The 22,315-nt window shown below is 38.2% G+C and overlaps 1 protein-coding gene across 1 annotated transcript in view; it reads right to left on the reverse strand.

Annotated features, from left to right (window-relative positions):
* Nucleotides 1–6,189: 6,189 nt before the first annotated feature.
* Nucleotides 6,190–22,315, reverse strand: part of AGTPBP1 (ATP/GTP binding carboxypeptidase 1) — a 170,597-nt gene continuing 154,471 nt past the window's right edge. Inside the window, exon 26 of the mRNA XM_082843606.1 lies at nt 6,190–6,611. Coding sequence (XP_082699732.1) covers nt 6,434–6,611 — 178 coding nt within the window. The 3' untranslated portion in view covers nt 6,190–6,433. The remainder of the gene's footprint in view (nt 6,612–22,315) is intronic.

A 22,315-nucleotide genomic window follows, 5' to 3' on the forward strand; every position in this document is an offset into this window, starting at 1 on the left:
TGGGTCTGAGCCCCAATTCTGCTATATACTAGAAGTCCAGGTAAGTCATATGGCCTCTCTAAGCCCCACGTTCCTCACATATTAAATGGCAATGCTAATGTATCTGTTTATTAATAGTGTTTGCGTGATGTTCAAATGAGGTAACCTTTAGGAAAGCACTTCTTAAACTTTAAAGAGCTGTTGAAATGCTCTTTAATCTACGAATCTTGTGTGGATGAAAGGCAGGGATCTGTAGTTCCAATCAGTGGGTGGATGGAAACTGGTAACTGAGTAATATTAAAACTTCATCCCATTATATTTGCTCATTGGTCTAACTGATGTAACTCAACAAAGGGATCTCTGTTCCCTCTCAGCTTGCTCCCTGGGTCCATCTTGTTATATGATGCACCATTGAGGAGGTATTCACTTTCAACATTAATATTTCACAACATTTGTGTCCTCCATTATTACTACAGAGAACTTTCAAGATGCTGAAAAGCCAGCTCTTGGGATAATATTCTTTCTGAACAAACCAATAACAGGTCTCATCACTGGAGGAAATAATTCCTGAGTTTCAGGTAGGCAATGACAAAAATATGTCTTGTTTCTGGCCCAGTAAACTTTTCTGGCAGACACAAAATAAAAATGAGTTTGTCTGACATGTTTGAGTGGATATCTGCTGGTCTTGCCTTCCCAGAGTGTCTCTTCCTTTTAACATCTCTCAGGACATATGCTTTGGGTGGAGCCAGAAGCTTGCTGGGTTTTCAGGTAGGTTTCAGACATACACACCTGTGTAACAGACATATCTTTTCCAATAACAGAAAATTCAATTTTAAACAGCCTACACTTTGAAGGTGATTTATAACTGATGCAATTGAGATTTCACATACAGCTTGACACAGGGCTCAAGTGAGAGAAAGACCCAGTTCCCCTCAATGTCTTGCCTCTGTTCCTTCAACACTGGCTGTCTTGGGCACACTCTTCTCTCAGGGCTGTATGGTGGCCGCCAGCTGCATATCGTTCCTTACCAAGACAGGGTCTTTGCTCCAGCACTACCTTCGCAAGTCCCAACAGTCATTCTGTTTGGATTGGCTTAGATGGTGTGCCCGCCCCAGACGCTCAGCAGAAAGAACAAGCTGGCTGGCTCGGCTCAGGTCACGGGCTCCACTCTCGAAGTGGGTACCTCAGAACACACAGATCTTGAAGGCTGGTTAGGGCAATGGGGAGACTGGATGTGTGCCCACAGCATCCTGTAAGTGATCTGGGTTAAACAGTGGTGTCGTTTTTGATATTTTTTCATCTTGTGTAGCTCTTCAGGAGGGGGAAATAAAGGTTGGCAAAGGTAGCTATCTTTGGACACTCCTCTATATTAAATACAAATTATAATCAGCAAAATTTTTAGATTCCGAAATTTATCCTATCCAATTCGTGCACTGTTTCAAGTGCCCACATTTTGAAAGAAGAAGAAAACAGATGAAATGTCAAACATTTCTAAGAATTAAAAGGAGGAAAACAGGAGAGAAAATAATCATAGATAATACGAAGAATAGGAAAGCATAAGTAATTTTAAAAAATAATGACACTGTAAGTAGAGTACACAACTTGACTTCACTATTTTACTATGAGCACTGAACATGAAAATACATTTTCAGTCTTAAAATTCTCTACTTAATTACACCTTCAGCTAGAGAAAAAAAGCTTACAGAGAAGTCAACCTATTCTCAAAGGTGTAGACTTCACATTTATTTATTAAACACTAGCCTTTCCACTTTAATTTCCAGTAATGAGCATCTTTGCCTTTTATAATTTCTTCACATTTATCACAGATCTTTATGTGGCCTAAAAGTATACTAAAAATATTTGGAAGATCAGCATCATAATTACCCCGACCGGATTTTTCTGGCTGCTCACCTCATCTTCGCTGGGCACTCTATCAATGGTGTCTTTGAGATGGAGAGTAGAATCCAGTTGATATTATAAAAATGAACCTTCCTAAATATTTGAAGCCATATCTCTTCAGCCCTTTAAAGCTGTCTGCGTTTACAGGTAGGAGGGCACTACAAATCCATTTCCACGTCACAGGGCTGAGTATGTTGTGCGCAGAGGCACATCCACAGAGACCCCTTTAGTACTCACCCATGTCAACCATGTCCCAGACTCCCAAATACCGCTCTGACTGGCCTGCGTGATGCCTCAGATGCCACCATAACAGGGCCATTCACTTAGATTTAGGTACTGCATGTTTAGCAAACTCAAATAGAAAAACAGGTTGAATGACTCAATGCCCCCAGTAACCAGCCATGCTCTGGAGACTTGATCAGATTTGACAGAGGGTGCCAGCAGGTCCAAGAGCCTGAGTATAAAGAAGGCCTATGAGGTAGAATGGGCAGAATAAATGGCCATGGGCCTAAGTTACTGTTCAGGGTCTAGAAGGAGGAGGCCACCACAAAGGCAGACCAGTATAGGTAGGTAGAAGTGCTTTGTAAGTATCATTAATAGCGGAAAACAACTGAATTGTAACATTTCGAGGACTAGATCTTCAAAACACTAAGGCTCATAAAGAAAATGAGACTTTCTTCTTAGTTTCCTTTTTTCTATGCAGGAATTTGAATATGCTTTAACCAGAGAAATATTTACTTAATAATTAATGACAATATTCTGTCATGCAAAGTAGAATAGCCTTTCAATTAAAATATTGCTTCAACAGGTTTTTTGCTAATGGAGAGAACTATAGGGTTTACATACAGCTACTAAACTTTCACCAAAATAAGAGAAAAATTCACTGATTTTCAATTACTATTTTGTAACGATTAAAATACATATGGGAAAATGAAAAGATTTATAAAGATACATTTATAGTTTCATTACAGTAATTTATTTCTGGATCATGCACAAAAACAATTCCATTAGTACACTTATTGTATTAACCATTTCAGTGCTTATATTAATATGATCATCTTAATTTGCATACTTGAAATTCAGAAGTATCATATCCATTGCGGTTCATATGCTCTCCAAAGTGGAACTCCAGCTTACTTATTTAGAATTAGGATTCAGACAAATGTCCATGTTTCTAAACATCACACAAAAACTGGCAAAAGTGGCAGAGACTGATTAAGAAAGATACTTAAATGCAGAACAAAATCCTGTATTCAAACAACACTATGACTGCAATAAAGGAAAAGCCATTGTGAACCATAGGTTTTTTTGCCAGGCAAATTTTATAAGCTCAAGAAAGACCGACCCTCGAGCTTTTAATATTCCTCATTTTGGGGGGAAAGGCAAAGAACAGCATCTCCTTCTTCGGTAAGAATATGAGGCTAGTTGTCAGGAGACCTGGGCTAAAGCCCTGGCTCTGTCCCTCAGTGACCCTGTGACCTCACCTGATCTCTGCCTATTTTCTCGATTCTGCAAATTAGCTTGATGTCACTCATCCCTGGTGCTGAGAAACTGCGATGCTGAAAGAGCATCAGGTCATACCAGTGACTCTCACAGTGTGGCTCCTGCAGCATCACCACCTGAGAATTTTTAAGAAATGCAAATTTGGGGGCCCCACCCAGAAATCTGTGTTTTGAGAAGCAAGTCCAGGTGATTCTGATGCACACAATATATACCGTATACCAGGGATCCCCAACCCCCAGGCCGAAGACTGGTACTGGTCCTCGGCCTGTTAGGAACCGGGCCGCACAGCAGGAGATGAGCGCGGGCAGGCGGGCAGGCGGGCCAGCAAAGCTTCACCTGCCACTCCCTGTCGCTCCCCGTCGCTCCCCATCACTCGCATTAATGCCTGAACCATACCCCCACCCCACCCCCACCCCCGGCCCGTGGAAAAACTGTCTTCCATGAAACCGATCCCTGGTGTCAAAAAGATTGGGGACCGCTGCTGTATACAGTTTGAGAACCACTGCATTAGATCAAAACTACAGCTAAGAAATTCACAGTTCCGAATTCAACGTCAATTAAATAAATCTAAATTCCATAATAGACTCAGTTTATCAGCCACATTAATTTTCAGGATTATGGCACTGAAGGCACCTCAATCATTCTTTGAAAATCTAAAAAAACATAGCCACAAAGGTATAATTTAGGGCCTTTTTAGCTACAAATAGCCTATGAAACTTAGTTTTACCCCTAATTAGGAAAGTTAGGATTTTAAAGTATTTCTTACTTTTCCAAAGCTATTTATTGTTAAAGAAAAAAGTCATTTCCTAACTATAAAGACCTTCTCTTCAATCTTGTGAATAATTATTTAATAAAAGGCATATTCAGGTTTGTAAATATACTAAAAGATATGCCTGATCTATAGAAAATATTATAGCAGTACATGGTAAGGGGTTCTTACACTGCTAACATAAGAAACACACGTTCTGAGTTATTCTGCATATTCTAGTAGCTGCAGATGCCTTTCATACAAGACTACCTTGGTTTTTAATGTCTAATTTTATAAGATCCAAGAGAAGTGCACATACAGACATTGTGGCTCCATAATCCACCCTCTGAAAAAATTGTAATTATATATGTAATTAATTTCTCTATATAGAAATAATAAAATAACTTTATGAATTATTAGATACATTATTAAATAAATAATACTTTACCTTGCTAAGGTATCCTCGTCTTTCAGGTCACCACACATTAAGAGGGCTGGTTCAGTTTCACAATCTATTTAGTCTTTATTTTCTGACATTAATAAGAATTAGGCTATTTAGAGAAAAGGCCTCATTATCAAGGCCCCTTGCTATGTTTTTAAACACGGTTCCTCTGACACCAAAAAGAAGCTACACTGTGGATGAAATGCCTCAAATAAAACAATGAAAATCATTGATTTGGAAAATGCAAAACTCTGAAAAATACTCTTTTATAATTTCTTTTCCATAATTACAGGTTTTTCAAAAAAGATTTTAAAAAATTCTCTTCTGGAATAAGTGAAGATAATGTGCCAAAACCAAAGCACCCGAGTCCTGGCAAGAGTCTATTCATAAGTTATCTTTTTGGATTTGTTTTGTTACAACAGAAACTAGTTCTTAAAGCACTTATCCAAAGACCCTGGACTTGTTTTATTTTACTTGAGGACAAAGACATTCCTGCAGCAGGACAGCTTAAACTCCGGAAGATGTCACTACAAGAAAAGGCTGAAATTCACTGCCATCTTCTAGGACTCGGTTACCAGTGTCAGCATGCCCTGAATTCACTTTAGCACATCTAGTAACAGCACAGCTCAGGAGGTGCTATATAAGCTTCATATACATTTAATACTGGCTCATAGCCTCACTGAATTTTTAAAGCTTTTTAACAAACTGACTGCAGTGATAGACTTTAGGTGCAGCCATGAGACACAATTTTAGAGAAAAGAGCTGTTCAAGTATATTTTTTATGATAGATAGGTATACTTATACTATAAAAAAACTTAACACTAGGGCTTCCCTGGTGGTGCAGTGGTTAAGAATCTGCCTGCCTAATGCAGGGGACATGGGTTCGAACCCTGGTCCGGGAAGATCCCATATGCCTTGGAGCAACTAAGCCTGCGAGCCACAACTACTGAAGCCCATGTGCCCTAGAGCCTGAGCGCCGCAACTACTGAAGCCCGCGTGCCTAGAGCCTGTGCTCTGCAACAAGAGAAGCCACTGCAATGAGAAGCCCAGGCACCACAATGAAGAGTAGTCGCGGCTCACTGCAACTAGAGAAAGCCCACGTGCAGCAACAAAGACCCAATGCAGCCAAAAATAAATTTAAAAAAAAAACAAAGAAAAAACTTAACACTAGTAAATTAAGCATTTTTTTTTTTACAAATTTTTATCAGTGTTTTCAGATGTCAGATTATCATAATATTCCCCCAAAGATTCTACAGACCAAATAATCTGAGCTGGTTAAAAAGGATGAAAAAATGAATGCAACATTTAATAGAGCTTTTATTTGTTTAACTTGGTAAATGTAGAATGTAATGGTTTCAAGGAAAACTCTGGAGTATTTCAGTCACAACTCAACAGTTAACATGATTTTGAAGAACAGTCTTATCTTCAATATCTACCCACCCTTACACAGACACATCTACAGGAATCCATGTACATACATATTAGTTTTCAACAACCCAGGATTCTCAACAACTCTAGAATTTAGATTTTATTTTCTCACACACTTCAAAATTATCCATTTGATGCAGGATATAACCATAAGGAGATAAAAATTCATGCAATGATACTCAGGTTTTGAAAAAGTAAACCCAATATTTGATGCTTCAATGCTATGTAAAGTGCATTGAATATCTAAAATAAAACAAGTGCCAATTTCATCATTAATTAATAACATATTTATTGTCTTGAAACCAAACAGGCCCAAGCTGCTTTCTGACTTTCTGAGTCACCTCTCTATACACTCACTGCTCTCAAACTTCCTATGTAATGAAAACCAAGATATTTCATTTCTTCTATGCAGTTCACAAGAGATGGCAAAGGGCTCAAGGTAGGTACGTTCTTGATAATTCAGAGTCAGAAAGTACGTCTTCTTGTGCAGAAGGTTCATAGTCTCCTGCATTTTCAGCCAATTCAATATCTAACTCATCATTACTTTCTGCACTGTAATCAACTTCTTCAAGGAATCGAGGTTCATCTTCATCCAAAACATAAGTGGTGGGGCTGTAGCCAAAGCACATGGAACACACAAGATTTCGTTAGTTTTCAAGGCTCTGATATAAAATTATTTGGCCATACTGGATTAACTTTGATTTCAATATAATACAAGTAATTGGGGTTAATTTTTTAAATGTTACCCAAATGAACAAATTAAGAAATTTATAATAGCAGAAATCTATTGCATTGATAATAAAGGGTGAAATGCTGATTTCTAATTATCTGACAAGAGTGTCAATATATATGCTACAATTAAATAGCTACAAAAAACAATGGACTCGCTCATTAGGTTACTTCTTTGAAGGATTCCATCAATTTGTAGACTCTAAAAGTGTATTTTAATCACTATAAATCAAGTAACAGATAATTTCAACAGGCTTTATAAGAAACTGTGGTATCTAATTGGTTCCTCCAGTAATGCCCTGAAACCACTTATTCTAAGTCTGTAAAGTAATTATTTGCCATAAAAACGGCCCATATACCCATCCTCACAGTTTCCACTGGTCAAGAAAAAAAATGAAAAACAAGTGAACACTCCATACCCAGATTAATTACTTTCCCTTGGGACACAGAAGATATTTGCTAAAAGCACTAAGTGCTTCCAAATATTTCATTAGGCAGGTTGTTTGGGATTAAGACAGCCCTTCCACTAGGGTAACATATTCTTTCCTCTTCAAAAAAAAATCACAGTATTCTGATTTCTCCCCATTTGGGAGATTTTACACACACACACACACACACACACACACACACACACACACCCATATCAAAGAAACACTACAGAAACGTTTCAACGTCCCCATTTTGTGACCAAAACGATCTCAGCTTCATATAGATATATGTTTGTTTATATCCCACCTACTTCCCATTGCTGATACAATTAAAAGCTATAAAATCAGACAATAAAAGGGGAACAATAATCTTGTCAAATGAGCAGAGAAAGAGATGTTATTAGGCACCTAAAATGAAAGAATTCCTGCAACTGAATATTAAATTCAGTTCAGATATCTGGACGTTTAAACAGGAAAGACAAGTTAATGGATTATATTGTTCTAATTTTCTGAGACAAGAAGGCAAAACTCATCTGGTGAGAGTATCTTCTTTTCCTAGAATTGTTTCAATCTTGCTAATTAAGGAAAAGAGAGTAACACATTGCAAAACCACCTTGATCCTGTATAGCAAACTTCCTCTTAAACACTGAGAGCTTGCACCATGATACAGTAGTCCTGATAAATCAAGCTGAGCGGTTTGGAAGATTGTGTAAGACTTTACAATACATCTAACATTCACAAGAACAATTTCACCGTTTTGCAACTAAAATATCATCACTCTGTTAGGTTTTTAGAAAAAAAAAAGTTGGATTAAAAACTTATTTGCCTTTAAAATGACAATTATTCTCTTTCTTTTGAAAAACTGTTAATTCATTCCATCTTGACCTTGGTGTTTCAAATTCTCAGGGTGTCCCAGGGAAGCTAAATACTAAAAAGTTAATCAATTTGAACAAAGGGAAAGAGTGTAAAGAAAAAGCCTAGTCTTAGAAACTGTAAGTCAATAAGGAAACTGAAGGAGAGAAGTTCATTTAGGGACAATAAAGATGCCCAGGATCAAGCCACAGAAGCTTCCAGAAAACAAGGAGACTTGGAGCTGGTAACAGATGCTGGCAAGAACTTTCAGACAGAGCAGCACAACCTGGAAGGCAAGCTCCTGGAAATTTAGAAGAAATCCCACAATAAAGAACGTTCAGGGCTCTGGATACAGAAAATAATTCAAGACTGTAAGTTCTTGATTTTGGCCTATTCATATGCCACCTGTGACATGAACGCCATTCACGTTCTGGCATCACCCATTCTAAGAGCCAGGAGTGGACTAGTTTCATATTCTTAGCCCACTGCTGTAACTCACACTGGCCCTGATATTTGACTCCTGTTTCTGTGGATCCTAACAAAATCATGTTCCTAGCCCAGCTTCATTAAGGACTACACCACAGCTGAAATATTCGGTACATCCTGCAATGGTAACCGGGCCATCAGTGCTAACTTATGGTGGGGGGCGGGGGGCAGAGGGGACAGGAGAGGTCAGTAGATCTGGGTTTAAGGAGCTAGGGGGATACTGAGATGAGGAAAGAGAAGGAAGAATACAACCCCCATCACTCACTGAAAGCAGCCTTCTCACTGGCACTTTAGATGTGCTTTTATTAAAGCCCACCCTGCCCTTTCTCTGTAGTCGCCCTTTGTACCCTGCACGTTCTATCCGATGCTTCTCATATGCATTTGAAACCATCTATTGAGGGCCTGTCTTCTCAGTACTAAATCATACGTGTCTCTTGGCACCTCCTGCCGGTTGGCTCCCAGACTACCTGATATACTGTAGCCCTGAACAAATATTTGCTGAACTCTATGAGAAGCCACAAGGTTGACAAGATCACCCATTTTCATAGCAGCCAATCCCAGTGATTTTACCTTAGTGAAAAAACTTAAGGCACAAGATCAATCCTAACAACTCAGCTTTACCTTTATTAATAATTCCAGCATATGTTTTGAGCGCCTTACAATTTAGGAAGTTCCTGCACACACGTGATCTCACAATAACCTTCACTTCAGAGAAAGACTAAGGTAATTTGCCCTAGTGTTATAAAACAATCCCTTTATATCAGCAGACAGGAATTCAAATATTATTTTAATCATAAAAAAAGAAAGTCTAATTTTTTTATTGGGGTATAGTTGTTTTACAATGTTGTGTTAGTTTCTACTGTACAGCAAAGTGGAGTTCCCTGTGCTATACAGCATGTTCTCATTAGTTATCTATTTTATACATAATGTATATGTGTTAATCCCAATCTCCCAATTCATCCCACCTCACCTTTCCACCCTTGGTGTCTAACCAACATTTAATTATTTCCCATCACTACTACGTTGCTTTTCCCACCACTACTTCCTTGTTCCCCTCATTTTCTTCACATATGTTTACTCCTTTTGCCCTGTTTTTGTTTCACTCTAATAGCTGTTCCATATATACCTGCCTTAATATCCTTCTATTCTGGATTTTAGAAACATTTCATTCTAAAAGAGAAGGTCACTTTAATTCAAAAACAAATCTTCCTCATGCTGCTTCAGGGAAAATATCAAAACTTTCCCCCAAAGGGCATTCTCACAGGACAAATCATTGAAATTCTCTGTTGTATGGTATCGTTATGATGTGGAAAAGGTTTATAATTCTGCTTCATTCAGATTCAGAAAGTTTTCTGGCTATCCTTATGTTAAACTATTAAGCACTGCACAAAATTAAACCAAAAAATTAAGTGTCTCCCTCAAACGTACACTCATCTGCTGCCATTACAGCTGTTCTGACATCCAAGACACCAGGTGTAGACCCTCAGCTCTGTTACCTGTACAAGCACGGAGGAAGCATGGAGTCGGCAAGTCTGGGTTTGTGCCTCTACCCCTCTGTTAACCAGCTGTGTGATCTTGAACAAGTCACTTACTGTCTCCAAGCATTGGTTTTTCTCAAGGGTATAGCGGCCCCACCACCTCACAAAGTGGACTGGCTCAAATTAGATAGTAAATGGGAAAGCATTTGAAACCCCTAAGCTGCACAAATATAAAATGTTATTATGACATTAATAAAACCTACCTTGTTAAAGAAAAAAGTAAATCAATCTTTCTCAGTTCCTAAAGAGTCCAGGTGATGGGCTGCCCCAAGCCCAGCAGACTAAAAATGCTGCCTTACCTTTGTAACTCTGGATCCTCCCTTAACCCTGCACTCTTTTACAATTCTGAGACCAACCTACCTGTTTTCAGACAGTAAAATTTAAAAATAAATAAATAAAGATACCCTGGGGAAGAATTTCTGAAACTTATTTACAAACAGAAAAATATTCCATTGCCCACATTGTCAGAAATTTGTGACTCGCTGACTGTGTCTTTCTTGTGTTGAAATGTTAAGTCTAAGGTGAAAGAAAATCTCTATCTGCACAAATATTGGAGAGCATTTTACTTATATAATTTGATTCCTACCCTATAGCCTCTACTAAATATCACAAAGTTAACAAAATTATCCACAAAAAACACAAGTAACAACTTCTGTCAGTCTTAAGTGCCCACGGCATACATATAAGTACTTGCACACACATTCACACGCAACACACACGCGCACACACACACACACACAGAGTGTACAGAATGTATAAAAAGAGATTATTTATCTATTTGGGGAAAAAAAGGAAATTAAGTTGCTAATTTACTGATACTTTGTTGAAAAAAAAATGTAACAGTTGCCTTCGGTTAACAGTAAGTCACTAAACTCCAACTTAGTTTGCTATTGATCTAAAAACACTCCTTGTGCATAATGAGAGCGTTAAATGGTTAATTCTCAAATAATACAGGGCCGCTCCAAAAACTGAAAGCATTCCCTTTCAGTAATTTTGCTTAATCATTTGGAAGATGCAAGACACAAGGAAAGTACAGGGGAATTTTGGAGTTAGACGTGGATGCAATTCCTGGTTCTGTCAGGAATTACTAGATGGATGACCTTGATAAATTCATCTCTGAGCCTCGATTTACACACATATGTAGAGGGGTTACAATTCCATCTGTCTCTGGTCATTCTCGGTAGAACATTTCTGAGATAACAATCCAACTTAACAGAAATTCGGAATGGGCACGCGTGTTGGGGGTCCCAAGACCACCCCAGGTTTAGTGATCTGCTAGGACGATTTACAGGATTCAGCATGGAGTTGTATTCAAAACTATGACTTATTATAGTGAAAGGATACAAAGAAAAATCAACCAAGAGAAAAGGTGCATGGGGCAAAGTCGAGAGAAAACCAAGGGCAGGCAAGGGCAGTGGCTAAGAGGCAGGGTAGTCATTAGAGCTTTCAGCAATTTCAAAAGAATGCAGGCAAAAATTGGAGTTCAGAGCTGCAAAGTTTCCTGAAGGAAGGGAGTTACAGAGATGTGACCCCCAACAGTTCTGACCTAGAGGTATTTGACAAATTCTTAAAATACACAATGCAAGAAGCGGAAAAGCAAAGCAGAAAGCAGCAAAACAAACAAAACAGAAAATAACAGAATTTTTGGCAGTCCTGTGGTGCTAAGGAAAGGAGAAACACTGGGCCTTCAATTGTGACCTCTGGAGGGCTACAACTTAGAAAGGGGGGAGGGGTGAACCGAGAATTACACAAGCTTCATAAGTTTTGCAAACCCTTCTCAAGTCAGCTCAGTTCCTCACTCATGTGGGGTGATCTGCCCTATTCTACGGCCTGCCGGAGGAGAGAATGAATCCTCTTTGAATGAATATGTGCTCTTCTTATTCTGATATATTATATTCTTATTTTGAAGTCTCAAATAGACACCTATGTGAGAAGAATAACTTCATTCTTCGAAGAGGCTACCAAGAATTTAACACATAAATATCTATAAATGTATCTGGTCATCAAATGTCTTGTCCAGGCAAGTCTTAGAGACTAACAGTGACTAACTTGACACCTACCTGAATCTCAATGATAAGGATGATCATTGCCTCCTCTTATGATAAGCCTCAAAGCTTTCATTATAGTCAAATCTGGCCTGTGGTCCTAAGTGCTCACTTAAGTCCCAGTTATTTTTCTAGATGATTTCAATTTCCTCTGTATTTGTGGGTACAACAGCATTTCACTGACTTAGTACAGACGCACAAATGGTGCACTTTTAGTTATAAGCAACTATGATTTCCAGGGGACTTGGAAGTTGTGATATTATCTTCAATTACATGGCATGATTTATCTGCCTAGAAAATATTCCAATAGCAATTGTAGCTGTAAGAATTTTCTACGTGGTAGTAATAAATGACTCTCATATGCAAACCAGACTCAAATATGTGCATCACAGTCACTAAAAAGGAAGAATCCATTTTTAAGATTAGCTTGATTAAATGGTAAACTGTACATTAAAAATGGTGCACATTAATATTAGTAAGCTTTACTATACTAGATATTGCTGTGAACATTTGTCCACAAATGATCTATACTGACAGAGACTGTCCTTGACCAAACTTGAGGCAGGGTCCTCTGAGTCCTCTTTCTGACTTGGCCCTGACCTGGGTCTCTGTCCTTAGTTCAGTGGCTCTGCCTGCTTACTCCAGGTTTAGCAAGAATCTTGCCGAGTCTGTTAATCCCTTACTCTCGGTATCTGATCACCCTGGCCTGCTTTCAGCAAAAATTCTGTCATGTCCGTTTAGCCAGAATCTCCCTTACCCCTGATGTTTCTTCTTAGCAATTTTCCATCCACAAATCCCCACTCTATACCTCAGCTATAAATCTCCACTCTTCCATACTGTATTCAGAGTTGAACTCAACTCACCCCTACTGCAAAACCCCACTGTAGCAAGTCCTCCTGAATTAAGTCTGCCTTGCTGTTCTTTAACAAGTATCATGAATCATTTTTTTTCTTTAACAATATTAATTTAATTTTCTGGGAAGAAAAAGTTCTTATGTACTTAAAAATAAACACTAGCTTCACATAAAGAAAGTGGATAATATGGAGGTTACTACTTCATTCTAATGTTAATAGTGTGCAGCAATCAATATCTTTGTATTACTTTACCAGTAACTTCCAGCTATCCTCTCTTATACTTCTAGGGACAGGGTAGAGCCTTCAACCAAGAACATTATGAAGTTAACTGGTCCATAGACCTGTACTCATTTCCTGTACCTTAGTAGAAATGTACTCTACATTCATCAAAACACATCAAATTAGATTTTTTTTTTTTTTTTTTGCGGTACGCGGGCCTCTCACTGTTGTGGCCTCTCCCGTTGTGGAGCACAGGCTCCGGACGCGCAGGCTCAGTGGCCATGGCCCACGGGCCCAGCTGCTCTGCGGCATGTGGGATCCTCCTGGACCGGGGCACGAACCCGTGTCCCCTGCATCGGCAGGCGGACTCCCAACCACTGCGCCACCAGGGAAGCCCCTAAATTAGATTTTTAAAGAAGCATTCACACAAAATAGAACTAATGTTAAGCATGTTTTAAAGGCTTTCTTCAGCTTAAGACCTATTTATTTTATTAGTTGCATTAGGAAAAATTTCTCATCAACTTTTCTTATGTCTTTGTATATGCACAAAAAGGAATTAAGTAGTGATACATGGATGAATCTCAAAAACAAAGGTAACTGAAAGAAGCCAGACACAGAAGGTCACATATTGTATGATTCCATTTATTTGAAACATCTAGAATAGGTTAATTCATAGAGGCAGAAGTCAGATCAGTGGTTCAGGGGCTGAAAATGCTGCTTAATGAGTATGAGGGTCTCCTTCGTGGGTGATTAAAAAATGTTTTGGTACTAGACAGAGGTGACTGATGGTTGCAAAATATTGTAGACAAACTAAATACTATTAAATTGTTCATTTTAAAAATGGTACATTTCATGCTGTGTGAATTTCACCTCAATTAAAAAAAAAACAGGTCCAAATACAGTTTGATTATAAGATAATAAGTAGGCTTCATTTAAATACGGCTATTTTTTTTATTACAATAAAACAGTGTATAGAGTTTGGTATTTTTCAACTTCACTTTCCCATAATGTTTCAAACATACTTGAACTTAAAACCATATGCCTATGCCTATTATCCTGAAATTTAGTCACCATCACAATTTCCTAATGAGAAGTACTGTTAAACGCTTTATCAGTTCTCAAATCCTTTAAATGAGGGTCACTGAGAATACTGCTTAGTTCAGGTAAAAGGTAAAATAAAAACACTTTTGCTAAGTTCAAAAACACTATATAGCTGTGTATGGTCAGGCCACTCAAGATCGCTGTTCTTTTGCTCCCTGTACATCCCCCACTCAAGGAGTGCCTGCCTCACTCACACCCTACCGGCATGACTGACCTTCCCTCTTAATCACAGAGCCTAGTAAGTAACTTGCCCCACGCCCCATCCTCCTACCCCTACCCCCAGCTTAGTGATCTTCTACTCTTCAGATCAGAATGGCTCCACCTGCTAGTTTATCAAAAGGGCTGTGAGGGACAGGCTCTTCTGCTGGTTTCCCTGGTAACTGGTGAGGCAACCTGATGCCAAGTCTCTGTGTAACTGGTAACACCCACCCCCACCACCGGTAGTGAAGACTGCGGCCATGTCCTGCCTGCTGTCTCTTTCCAGGATCTTGCATCAGACATGTAAGAGTCACTATCCAATAAACCAAGGATGTCTCTAGCTGTCTCTGGGCTCGGTCTTCGGTTTTAAGGCTGGGCAATTACAAGGCGTGCAGGCCTGTAGGGTGTAGCCTAACAAGCTTTAAGTTTTTAAATGAGTTCTACCAACATTCCCAGCTTTGACCTAAAAGAAACACACCCCCGAGGAAAGACATAATGCAGACTTAAGTGTTGTATGAAATGGAATTTTTATTACACAACAAATACAATTGGGTAAAGTTAAAATGATTTGTGCGTGGCAATTTCCAACAAATGCCCTAAGAATATAAAACATAATTAATTTTCAACCACAGGCTTCACTGAGAAGCAAGTTCTATAATTTATGGTAAACATAGTGGACCTCAAAAGCCACTAAGATGATGGGGAAAAAAAAATAACTTTTTAAAAAAGGATAAACCCATAAAAAAAGAAAACTGGAGGGAAGATAATAGCAAAGAAGAGATATCAACAAAATGTTGGAGGATGGAGGAAGATGGATGAAATTAGTAGGCTTGAGTTCCAACTTCCTCCAATTTGCTGAGCATCTACAGTAGGGGAAGCCAAGGAAAAAATGCCGATTTGTATTACAAAGCCCTAAAACAGTTCAGGAATTGAAGATAATGGTTATATGGGGGAACTGAAAACAGAATTGGTTAAAAGGTATTATAAAGAGCAATTAGATCTTTAGATCCCGTTGCTTGGGCCATGTCCTAGTTCAAAGAGATGGAAAGTTGACTTTCTAAAGACTTTTTATCAGAGAGGCTACTCACTTAGGGCAAAAGGCAGAAATGGGGTAAAGGTGGGGAGAGTAAGTGAAAGTCTGCTCAAAATAAGTCCTACTAGGCTCCCAGAATGCTGGCTTATGCCCCTGGGCAATATTTCTCAATTTTTAAAAATCATCCTCCCTAGTTTTTTGGGTTTTTTTTTCCCCCTAATCCCCCCTTAATTAACTACAATTAAGAATTAAAAAGATAAATTTCACATCAGATTAGACCCAGCTAAAGGAAGCATGGGTGAATTAAAGGTTGGTTAGGAAAAACATCCAGAAAAAAGCAGATGGACAAAAGAATAGAAACTTATTCATGACAGTAAAAGACACAGAGGATATAGTAAAAAGGTCAAACTTAAAAGTAAATGGAGGGCTTCCCTGGTGGCGCAGTGGTTGAGAGTCCGCCTGCTGATGCAGGGGACACGTGTTCGTGCCCCGGTCCGGGAAGATCCCACATGCCGTGGAGCGGCTGCGCCCGTGAGCCATGGCCGCTGAGCCTGTGCGTCCTGAGCCTGTGCTCTGCAATGGGAGAGGCCACAACAGTGAGAGGCCTGCGTACCGTAAAAAAAAAAAAAAGTAAATGGAGGGGCTTCCCTGGTGGCACAGTGGTTAAGAATCCACCTGCCAATGCAGGGGACATGGGTTCGAGCCCTGGTCCAAGAAGACCCTACATGCCATGGAGTAACTAAGCCCACGCGACACAACTACTGAGCCTGCAAGTCTAGAGCCCACGCTCTGCAACAAGAGAAGCCACCGCAATGAGAAGCCCACACAGCGCAATGAAGAGTAGCTCCCGCTCACTGCAACTAGAGAAAAGCCCACGCACAGCAACAAAGACCCAGCGCAGCCAAAAATAAAATTAATTAATTTAAAAAAAAAAGTAAATGGAGTCCCAGAAAGAGGGAGATGATGGAGCAGAATCAATGTTTGAAGAGAAAATGGCTAAGAATTTTCCCAAACTGATAGAAGACATCAAGCCACAAATTTAAGAAACCTTGTGAATCCCAAGCAAAATAAATAAAATCACATCTAAGTTAAACCCCTAAATAACTAAAGATTAAGAGAAATTCATAAAAGCAACTTAACCTTAAAAGAGATCATGTTCAAAGGGGCAACAATCAGACTAATGGCTGACTTGACAACTCAGTGGTGGAAGATTGAAGACAATAGAATGATCCCTCAACATGCTGAAAAACGTTTCTCTATCCAAAAAAACACCCCTCAAAAATGAAGGTGAAGACTTAAGGGTATTCTTTGAGTAGAAGAAAAATGACCCCAGACAAAAACTGATACGAAGAAAGAAATGAGAAAAGGGGCGGGTAGTGGTGAGGCAGTAAATGTGTGGTGAGATCCAATGACTGCATAAAACAGTAATAACGGCTACAACGTGTACAGTGCTCATAGTATACTCTATCTGACAACAGCAGTACATATATTGAGAGGGGGTTAAATGGAGTTAACATATGAAGGATCCTATATTGTCCCAAGAGATAACAATTCACATTTATATTGAGTTTGAATATAAATATGAATATATTTTATATAATATAAATGTAAAAAGTTTAGTTTAAATAAATCAAAAAGAAATCTTTTCAAAAACACAGGGCAAGTGGAACAAACAAAGCAAATAATAAGCAGGTAGATTTAAATCTAAATATGTCAATAATTACAGTAAATGTAAATGAACTAATGTTCCAATTAAAAGATAACTAACTGTCGGACTAAAATTTTACAAAAACAACTATATTCTGCTTACAATATATTTACATATAAAGAGACAGAAGGTTAAAAACAAACACTAAATGAAAAGAAAGCTAGTTATAGCTTATATACATGTAATACCAACATGGTTAAAGAATCTGTCTGCTTTTTAATATAAGGTCTTATATTCAGAAGTTTTAAGCATTCCAAGTAAAATAATTTTACAGATCAGTGTTTTTAAGCTTTGTTCAACTAATTGATTTTTAGATTCCAATTATTGTTTCTAAAACTAAAGTATCTTCTATTAAATGAAGCAATGGTATATATACTAAATGGAACAACTGGGAAATTATTTTTCATAATTATCAAAGATTCACTTTGAATAAGTCTCTTACCTTTTTCTTAAGTTTATTTAAACAAACTCAAATGCTATGTGCCAAATACCTTCGGGTTTATGGTGTTGTGAAGACTAATTATTTGTCATTTATAAATGAGTCACTGATTACCTTGACAAAGGCATTTAATGTTTACTATTCTTGCCGCTGCAATTATTCCAAGCTTACTTGATATAAATTGCCTATAGAAAATAAATTAGTTCACAACAAATAGATATTCTACCTTGAGAAACAGTTAAACCTGAGGAAGACAAAATTAAATTGAGGGCTACTATGTGGAATAAAACCATCCACATTGTACACAGAAACAAAAGCATAAATTTGACAGGGGAAGATGGGTTCAAAAGTTTTTAAGGGTCAACTCACTAAAAAAAAATGGGAAGAACTTATATTCATTCAGATGATACCTCAGGTTCACGTTAAGACCAGGAAACAGAAAGTTACCAAGGACAAAGAAAGGATACAAAAGAAGAGTACAGACAATAAAGAGAAAAGGACAGGAAGGTAATCTTAGTAAAAGTAAGTGGTTTCCTGGTTCCATCTCTAACACCATAATTTGCCTTTTTCACTCCAATATGGAAATGTGGCTTCACCTGCTACTGATTCCATATTCAATCATCAAGACCTCTCCACTGCCGCCTGATACTGTCTCCTCAAACAGTCACTGCCAGTTACCTCCTTATTTGAGCTCTCATCGTCCTCTCAAACATGAATGATTCCAAACAGTTTCCTCAAGGGTTTTCTTGCCTCTACATTCCCAGCTTCAATCAAATCTTTACACTACTTTCAGGCAAAAACTACCAATTAGCATACTCCACCTAGTGGCTTCCAAACTGCCTACTGCCTAAAGGATAAAGTCTAACATCCTTACACTGATATTTAGGGTACTGTAAGACCCTTCCCCCAACCAACAAGCAATCCAACCCAATTGAATCTGAAAATCTTACGTAGCAACCTACCACTTCCTCAACTCAATATGTGACTGGCACTATGCAAGGCACCATTAGACAGGGTTGAAAGGCATAAATATGGTCCCTGAGGTTAACTAGGAGTTAGCTAGGTAGGTGTGACTGACAGACTTCTCTCAGAAGCTGGTTTAGACAAGTACATGCTTTGAGATCCTTATTATCCTTGCTCTAACCACAGAGCAATGATAGATAAAATATAAAACAGGAAAACAAAGAAGACACAGATGCATACAGAAACAAGATAAACATCTCCTTGGACCAGAAAAAGCATAGAGGCACAAAAATAGGTCATGGGTCTCCTGAATTCCAGGTCCAAGAGCAGGCAGCAGTAGCTCCTTCAAAATAACAGGGAGGCTTAAATGTCCTAGAGCCAGGGAATTAAACCCAGACTCATGGCAATCAAGCAGCTGGAGTGAGGCTTCCCACTTTAGAAAGGAGGCTGAAAATATAAGGCTGAGACTTCTGCCTAAGGCTAAGATTTTATAAAGTTGCAATTATTAAGTCAGAAAAAAGGAGACAAAGCAGCAAAGTCAGAACCCTCATGAACACAGTCACTTGTCCAGCAAAATCCCCAGTATCGTTGAAGGATGGGAACTAGGAAATACAAGACTAATAAAATGCTAGCGTAAGCTAATATAAGCTTGGACTGGAGCCTAGAGCGGGCCAGGTAGAAGCAACACAAAATCATTAAGGGCAGAGACTTGAAAGAGCTGGGGGTTTGGGGGAAGCTCTCATTTAATATGAGCTTGCAAGTTACAAAACTCTTGAGAAACTGTGATGAGCTTACCAACACAAAAATAATGGCATGATCTACAAATGACTAAGAAAGTGTTTAGGGTCTCCAAAGAAGGGAAGAATAGTAGCCATAAGAATAAACAAGGAATCATGAAATTTAAAAATGCAGAAACAAAAAAGAACCAATTAGACGTGAAACATATAATCTTTAAAATAAAATACTCCCATGAGATAAACTTTAGACCAGAAACAACTAAGTTTAGTGAATTATAAAATGCTACTGAATAATTTACCTAGACTGAAGTAGAGATAGAAAATGTGAAAAAGTTGTTAAGAGACATGTGTGGAGAACAGACAGAGAAGCTCCAGTGTAGGAATTCTGGGAGAAAAGAATAAAGGAATTGTCAAAGAAGCAATTTTCAAAAAAAAAAAAAAAAGGGTTGAGATTTTTTCAAAATTGAAGAGTCCTCAAATTAAAAGTACATATTGTCAACCAAGGTATATTCTTTTTAATATACCACTCCTAAACACAATGCACTGAAACTGAATAGCACTGAGGATAAGGATAAAACCTTAAACAAGTGGAGGCACAGACATTTTGGTACAGGAAAAAGCAAATGCAAAGACACTGGGATGATAAAAAGATTTTCATGTTCTAGAATAGCACTACTCAAGGTATGGTCCACAAATTCTTTGTTATTGGTCCATGGCAACAAAAGCCTAGGAATTAAAATGAAGTGTTCAGAAACTTTTACAACAATTTTACATAAAATTATGTGTCTGGTGACTCTAATAACAGGAAATTGGAGCTTATATTTGCATTCCTTGGGGTGCCCTCTTCCATTTGTATAGTACTTCATTCTTACTGTATTTTAGTCAATTATCAATCCATAACAAATTGGAAAATAAAAACTAGACCTTTGCTAGTTTAGGAGCACTGTCATAAAAACTAAAAAATGGTCAGTGCGGTTGGAATGGTAAGAATACAGAGAGAGCAGAAGAAGCTAAAGGGGGAAAGAAAGGTATAGATGGCTCATTCTGGACCTCAGAGACTCTGATAATGGATATAGGCCATATATGTGGAAAATAACTGAAGGACTTTAAACAGGACAGTGACCACTTCGTACAAAGAAACTGGAGGATACAAAAAAGTGAGGAAAGACCAGTCAGAGGCTATTTGAGTAGAGCAGGCAAGAGATGATGGCAGCCTGGACCGGTGTAATGGCAGAAGTGGTGGAGAGAAATAGAAAGACCTGAGAAATATTTTGGAGGTGAAATCAAAAAGCCCCAGGTGGTGGATTGGATTAAGGGTAAGGGAGAGAGGAGGAGATGCCAAGAATAAGATTTCTTACAAGAGCAATTGGGTAGAGGGAGGTGGATACAGATGAATGGGTTTGTTTGGGGAGAGGTAGGGGAACAGAAGTCATGAGTTGAGTTTTAGACAAGTTAATTTTGTGTCCAAGTGTACAAAATCAAGTCGGAAGCTGGATACGTAAGTCTAGAGCTCAGAAGAGAGGTCTGGAAGATTATATGTATTTTGGAGTTATCAAGACACAGATGTAATTTAAAATCACTGGAATGAATATCACTTATGGAAAGTGTGTAGGGGGAAAAGAAAAGTTGAAAGAGGAGAAAAAGCGAAGAAGATAGAGAAGAAACACTCAAAGGAAAGTTTTTGCACACCACAACCCCCGTTTTTGGCCTCAACAAATAAACCCAACTGATCTGTGTTACATTTACTATAGCTTTTATTTCCAAGGTAATTGTTATCAGTGATTGCCAATGCACAGCAAAACTAAAGGATGATTATCAAAAGCTAGGAGAAAGAGGAAAAGGTAAGAAATATGTACAACTTCCCTCCCACCCATTTTACCAATAATGCAAATAATGACAAGAATTTACAATGATTCTTGAAAAGTTTCCAAGAAGCAATAAAAAGGACAGCCAAATGAGTAAGCAAGCATTTTTAAATAAGATTTTAAAATCATAAATGACAGTAGCTATGAGGAAAAGAGCTTTGTCAGTCTTGGTGGTGGGGGAGCAGTCTTAAAAGCAATAAGTATATACCGATAATTCCATCGGAAACTTTGGAGCTAGCTAGTTTCATCTTCAGCCAACAATCAGAACCTCTCTCATTCCTCCTTATTCACTCTACCCATATTAGAAACCAACTAAAACAAAAGAAAATAAGAATAACAGAAATCTACATTCAAGAAGCAGTACTTTGAATAACTGGACACCAGTAGTATACATTAGAAGTATCAACCTCAAAGAACAACTCCAGAAAACTCTTGCAGTCACATTTTCCCTCAACTTACCATAATACCTGGTGCTTACAATACAGAAGTATTACACTAGCATAAGCTTCTAAACATTTTCAATTTTAATACATCCTGCATAGGATATATCAGTTATCATTCCTTGCTTAAGAACATATACAGTTACTACTTCTCTTCTATAAAATCCACACTAACCTTCCCATGAAATTGAACACCTTGCTCCCGTAATGCCTTCTTCAACATTAGCTTTTCTAAGCTCCAAGCAATCCTTTCCACCTTACCTAAATTAGTCTACTTCTTATTGCCAACTTTGTTTTCTTCATGTTAGCTCCTATTTCTTTACCAAGCCTCATTTACTATCTTTCAAGCCCTAGCTTAAAACTTACTAATTTAAGAAATTTATTGCACATAAATCCAGGTGATTTTAAATTATTTACTCAGTAACTTTTTTCTCAATATGTCTGGGCAATTTTTAAATTTTGTTTTTTTAAATACATTTATGTATTTTCTGTATTTTTTATAATTACCATCATGCCCCTTCACAAATGTAAATTGTGCTTTTTCTATTATACTGTCAGCTTCTTTCAGAACACTATCTTTTGGGGAATAACAAAAGGTATGAAACACAACGAAGAGCTCATGCCATGAGACCATTCTGTCAGGCTGGGAGAGGTGGCTGTTCTAACTAATGTGCAGAAATG

This window comes from Leucopleurus acutus (genome assembly GCF_964270905.1).
Source record: "Leucopleurus acutus genome assembly, chromosome: 7".
NCBI lineage: Eukaryota > Metazoa > Chordata > Mammalia > Artiodactyla > Delphinidae > Leucopleurus > Leucopleurus acutus.